Genomic DNA, 6,473 nt, shown 5'->3' on the forward strand with positions numbered 1-6,473 from the left:
CACACACGATATATATAGTTATACACTAATTTATAAAACTTATACACATGCATACGTTAAATATATACGTTTATAGAAGATATATACACATATACACGTACCATTCAATATATACGTACTACTTTAAATAAAATATACTACAATATATATACTATAATACACACATACACTATATATATTTATATACTAATTTATAAGACATATACACATGTATACGTTAAATATATGTCTATAGAAGATATATACGTACCATTCAATAAATACGTACTACTTTAAATCAAATATACTACAATATATACACACACACACTATATATATAGTTATATTCTAATTTATAAAATATATACACATATATACGTTAAATATATACATCTATAGAAGATATATACACATATATACGTACCATTCAATATATATGTACACATATAAAATATATGTACTTCTTTAAATAAAACATATGTTACCTAATATAATAAATTAATAGTACTTTATAGTAAATTAGACCGTTCGTTTATTTTAAAAAAATAAAATTAACCGGGCCGATTTCAGACAAGTTAATGGGCAGGCCTGGATCGGACTTGGTCCGGACCGGGTTAACAGGGCCTAAAACCAAAAATAAACCAGCCCGGTATCCGGTTCCCTACTGCTCGTGGTCTGATCAGGTCGGATCAAACCGGACCGATTTTTATAAGTGGGCCGGGCTGGGCCGGGTCGGGCCGACCCGTTTGACATAATTCAACTTGATAAAACGAAGAAAATAGATAGTTAGATTGAAGAAGATCACAGGTAGGAGTGTTCATGGGTCGGTTTGGATCGGTTATTGGTCAAAATCATAACCAAACCAACTTAGTCGGTTTTAAAATTTCTAAAACCAAACCAAACCAAATAAAAAAATAACCATCGGTTTGGTTCTTGTCTGTTTAGTTCAGTTTGGTTTGTTAAAATTAGTGATTGTCTATAATCTAATGAATCTCAGCTGTATAATTCAATATACAACAAGATATTATTTTCACAATTAGTATCATTTGTCATTCAAAATGAGAAATTCATTTAGAATCTCATAAAAAACTGTCAATTAGATGAAGACATATGACTGAATGTGTTACGACTAAAGTTAAATCATGATTAAAATATAAAATGTAACAAATATTTAGATTGTATTTATGAATAATATATAAATAATTATAATATATATATATCTGTTCGATTTGATTATTTTGTCGGTTATTTTAGGGTAAAATCAAATCAAACCAAATTAGTATCGATTTTTTAAAATTCAAAACCAAATCAAACCTAATCAAATATCGATTTTTTTAATCGATTTGATTTGAATCGCGGTTTGATTTAGTTAAAAACCAAACCGTGAACACCCCTACTAAGTGCACAGGAATAATATCTACTTTAGTTTATAGCAATATATTCAAAAATGGTGCTTCTATTCCCCTAATGGAAGAAAGGACAATTACTAAAGCAGGAGTACCACCGCCAGTAAACCAAGAGCCACCTCTTGCATCCGTTGCTACTCCTAACGACGCTGTTGCACCACCACCTCATGGTACTACTACTACACCTCAAGCACCCACCCTTTTCACACCACAAGGTTAATTATCTCTCTATATATACTAAAAATAATTAAGTCAATTTATTTATTTAATATATAAATTAGGTGTTTTAAGACATTATTAGTAAAGTAAATTTAATAAATGTACTTTAGTTAAAGTTTTTAAGAGTCAAGTCAACAAAGTGAAGTTAAAAGATAGTTTTTTTTTTTAGCTTAAGTGATAAAATTTATAATAAATACTTATAAATTAAGTTGATAAGTGTTTGGACAGAAATGTTGAAAATTAAAAAAATATTGTTGATGTATTTGATAAACAAGTGTTGTTAAACACTTTTTTTAATTGCAAAAATAATTTAAATGTTCTTAAAACTATTAATACCATAAATAAAATGAATTATTTATAATTTTTAATTCTAATAATTTAAAAATAATTTTTATGTAAATGTACTTTCAACGTAAAGTAATTATGTAAGGACAATTTATAAATATAAGTTACTTTTTCGTTTTTACATATTAAAAATAAAAAATTTAGGATCATTTTTATATAAAAATAGCATTATATTGTAATATTGCAAGCTTATAACAATTTGTTTATGTTAAAAAATACATAAACTCCGATGAAATGATGGATTCGTTAAAAAAAAAATAGAAAGATGAATAAGAAGTTAGGGAAAAGAGACGAAGAGAAGCAACAATAAAGAGAAAAAGAAAGAAAAAATATATATTTAAGGTTTATAAGTTTAGGTTATTGTTGGAATTGGAGAAAAATATAAGGAATAAAAAGATAAACATTTTAGTTAAACCTAAAAGAATTTTAATAAAAAAAATTAAAAAATTGGGATAACCAACTTCTTACTTTTTAAAAATTAGATTTTAGCTTTTTTTTTTAAGCACTTTTTAATTTATCAAACACCTAAAAAAGATCTAAAAAAATTAAAAACTAATTTGATCAGATTTTAATTCTATTCAAATGAGTTCTTACTGGTCTTTTATACTGAAAATAATTCATTCAACTTATTTGTCTAATTTATAAAGTCTAAAGAACTTTTGACTTTCTACTCTTAAATAAAGTACAATTAATGGTAAAATTCAGAGTTTTAAGATATTATTAGAAAGGTTAATTTAGTAAAATGCACTTTTAAGAGCATTTCAAGTCAACAAAGATGAAGTAAAATAAAACAAAAAGGAGGAATATATACCTGACTGAAAACATTAGTTACATATTTATTGTTATTTTTTTTTTCTTTGAATTTCTCATTCGATGTTCGGTGTCCGTATTAGTGTTTGACTAATCTGAATTCGTGCCGCGTACTCGAACACGAGACCTCTAGTTAAGAAAGAAGCAACCCATGCACTGTACCACATCCTTCGATGATAATTATTGTTAGTTTTTAGAAGATAGGACAGAGAGAATTGAAAAGTCTCGTAATAATTTTATCAAGCATCAGGGGCTTTAAATAATCAACTTTTAACACACAAAATCTAAACAAATTATATTTGAATAACTAAACAAACTATCTGAGTAATTTGAAATTCAAAAAACCGATGTTTGAACAATTAAACAAACTTAAAGAAATCTAAAATTGAAATTCTATATTAAAACAAGAAACTTATTATACTAAAAATTACAGCAATGACTAAAGTAAATTACAACCTGTGATAGCATGTAAAAATTACTGTGTATAAGTTAAAAGTTGACAGGAAAAGGAATTTTTACTATATGTTTAGTGTCCAGGCTTATTTTATGTTGGCAGTATCAAAAAAAAATTAGACTGTCCGCTTACTCGTTGAAAACTACCAGTTTAAGGTGATTATTGATGGTAAATATAGTATGCTTATACCTACAAAAAAGGGTAAATGACCTGTTATAGTACTGGGTATAATCACAAATATTATATACACTGTCAATATATGTTATTAAGATCCATAGTTTTAACTATTTGATATACATAGAAATGAAAATAAGTTATCTATTGCTGTGTACTTATATTGTGGAATCCCAAGTGTGAAATTTCAGTTGGTATTATAGGACTATGTAATATCATAGCTGTTCTTTTTTCCGTCTTCCAAAATCATAGCTGCTTTTGATATTATATTGATATATTCTGAATTTTGATGCCATCTTTTTTAGTATTCAATCTTCATACTGACAGTTGTAAGTTGATGCTGATCTTTTTACTACGATTTCTCATTCTAGTTTTTTACTAAAGTAAAAGAACTTCCTATCGATTTATTGCTTGTTCTTCCATTTCAATTAACAGTTCTAGGAATAGGGTAGAGAGGAAATTAAGATAAAAGAACCTTGTGATTGTATAATACCATAGTTTCTAAATATGCAAATTTTATTCTAATCTAAGATTAGGATATCAAAGGCTTAATTGATACGAAAATTAGCAAATTTGACGGTGTATGTAGTTGTTTGGGACTGAAGCGATAGTTGTTGTTGGTAGGAGTATGGCCTGTCCTTCATTGCCTGATAAATAACGTCGCAGATAATGAGCCATCGGTGTAGTTATCATTTTTTTCCTGAACAGCAATGCATTAGCAACAAAAGTAAGTGGTGAGTCCTTTGGTAAAAAGGAGCGGAGAGCAGAAAACAAAATAAAAATAAATGGTCACCGATTAAGCGTTGCATATATCTTGAGGGGCATGTTCTCTCCGGAGACATTCCCCTGTGATTTTCTGAGAACATAATATGTTGTTGTTTCCTGATCTTGGCAGAGACTGATATTTCATCAAAGAAAGTTGCAAAGGGATCTCTTGACAGAGGTATGTGTTACATTTAGACGTTAATCAGTTTTGGCGACACCTATTATAACATGAGATGGGACTTTAGGGCTGTGCTTAATTTGATGATTAATGACAGCTGATAATTTCCTTGAGAAAAATTAAAATCTGAATATCTTGATGGTGGATCAGTTCACTGGTAACAGTGTTACATAGTGCCGAAAACTTCAATTGAATGACTTAATTGGATGGAATTGGTCATAGCTCAGATATTAACAAGGGCTTTATTTCTTATTTTTCTTCACATATTGCTCTTTCACAGCTTGAAAATGACAAAAGGTCTTCTTTCATCAAGGCACGGGAAGATAGCAAAAAAAGCAAAGTGGATAACAAGTAGGAATTCCAACTCTCTCTCTCTATACATTATGTTTTATTCAGTCATTGCACAATTGTTCTAATTTTTGCCTGTGTATTAACTTAAGTAAACGATAGTTATCAATACTTCTTTTCACTATGTTGGAGGTCTCATTGTTCTTAATTAAGTTTTTAGAAGTCCAATTATTATGACTGCAAAACTCGCTGCACCTTAGTGCATCTTTACGGTTCGTTGGATAACTTAACTATACTCACCTTCTAAAGACGTAAATTCTTTTAATTTGCCCATATCTCTTTAGGTTGAGAAGTTAATACTTTCATTTAGATCATATATAATGTGAACAATCAATGCATTAGCATTTTTAACCTTGTTTTTATTATTGAATAGGGCCCAAAAAAAGCTCTCTGAAGTTGCAACATGGGAGAAGACCCAAAGAACAAAGCTTGAAGCTAAAACTGAAGAAAGTTGAGGTAACCATGCTCATAGTCCAATTATACGTGCATCTTCAATTGAATTTGAAATACATATCCTTCAAGAAAGCAATGATGTACAGGGAAAAATATCTCAATATCTAAGTGATTTATAATGCTTAAATATACTAGCACTCGCGTACTTATGAAAGTGGTTCTTACTGAACTACTCTGCACTTCTGGCTATAGATCAAATTGTGTTTCTCGTAATAGGTCAATATCAAGAAACCTTTATCTCTAGCAATATGAGTAACATGAAAACTTAGTACTGATTTTTGTTGTCTGGTGATACCCAAAATTTTTGTAAATGCACTGCATGCAGAAGTCCAGGTAGTCCAGTTTATGATAAGAATCAAAATACTTTTGATTTGTGTTGCCTAGGCTCTTCAAAAATATTTTCAAGGGTGTCGGATCATGGATATGCATTTTTGGAGGATCCGACACAGGTGCGACAGTATTTTTGGACGGCATAAGCAACATAGCTTTTGACCATTTTGGTTTTCTGATATATGGATGTTGGATTAGATTATCTGTCTATGTTGATAAGCTGGTGGAAATTGCAGTATCAACTAGAGCACAAGATAGATGAATATGCAGAGAAGATAAAAAATGAAGTAGCATTAATTTGTAAGGAGGCAGATGAGAAGAGAGCCGTGGTTGACGCAAGAAAAGGGGAAGAACTTCTGAAAGCAGAGGAGACGGCAGCCAAGTACCGCGCTACTGGTCAAACCCCTAAGAAACAGCTTCTTGGATGCTGTGGACGTTAATGATGTTATGAACTAGATTATGACGGGTGACTTTCAATTTTCACTTTGTAAATGTCATGTTGCTGCTTTTTGGTGTGTGTTAAATAAATATGCAATTTGGTTCTCTGTTTTCTACTCTGTATATGAAAACTACTCATGTTGAATAAAATGTCATGATATTGAGTCCTTTTTGATAACTTTCAGAAATAATTCATTTGGAGGGAATTTATTTTGTAGTTTGTGAAGTCCAATGAGTTGAAAAATCTAGAGCCAAAACATGTAGAAGCTTTTACTGCAGCTGGAGGTACTAGAAATATCCAAGGCGTGATAGTTACTTGAATGATGCAAACTTCATGTTATCTGGAAGAACAGTTCAGGCAGCTTTAACTCAAAAAGGCTGGGTTACATATTGTATGCATCGCCATGTCCTAAAAAGCTCATGTCATTGTTACTACCAAGGAAATCCAAAGGAAATTTCAGTGATGATTCAGAATCATCCTCGAAATCGCCCCAGCTACTACGTGGTTTGTAATTCTTCCATTCTACATCTTCATCTTAATTGCTCCCTTCAGCCGATGAATCGGGAAGATGGT

General features: G+C 30.4%; 1 protein-coding gene across 1 annotated transcript; it reads left to right on the top strand.

Moving 5' to 3' along the window:
* Nucleotides 1–1,402: 1,402 nt before the first annotated feature.
* On the top strand, nt 1,403–6,044 carry LOC107844261 (remorin). Its single transcript, XM_016688720.2, has 6 exons — nt 1,403–1,600; nt 4,283–4,330; nt 4,594–4,681; nt 5,052–5,128; nt 5,516–5,580; nt 5,698–6,044. The coding sequence occupies exons 1-6, from the start codon at nt 1,447–1,449 to the stop codon at nt 5,899–5,901; spliced, it is 636 nt and encodes a 211-aa protein (XP_016544206.1). The 5' UTR covers nt 1,403–1,446; the 3' UTR covers nt 5,902–6,044.
* Nucleotides 6,045–6,473: the final 429 nt, after the last annotated feature.

Source organism: Capsicum annuum, chromosome 10, assembly GCF_002878395.1.
Source record: "Capsicum annuum cultivar UCD-10X-F1 chromosome 10, UCD10Xv1.1, whole genome shotgun sequence".
NCBI lineage: Eukaryota > Viridiplantae > Streptophyta > Magnoliopsida > Solanales > Solanaceae > Capsicum > Capsicum annuum.

Excerpts from the sequence above, each read along its gene's own strand:
- LOC107844261 (XM_016688720.2), top strand. The coding sequence starts at position 1,447 with ATGGAAGAAAGGACAATTACTAAAGCAGGAGTACCACCGCCAGTAAAC. Across the intron at positions 4,331-4,593 it reads AAAGGGATCTCTTGACAGAG|ATATTGCTCTTTCACAGCTT; the intron begins GTATGTGTTACA and ends ATTTTTCTTCAC. Across the intron at positions 5,581-5,697 it reads TTTTGGAGGATCCGACACAG|TATCAACTAGAGCACAAGAT; the intron begins GTGCGACAGTAT and ends TGGAAATTGCAG.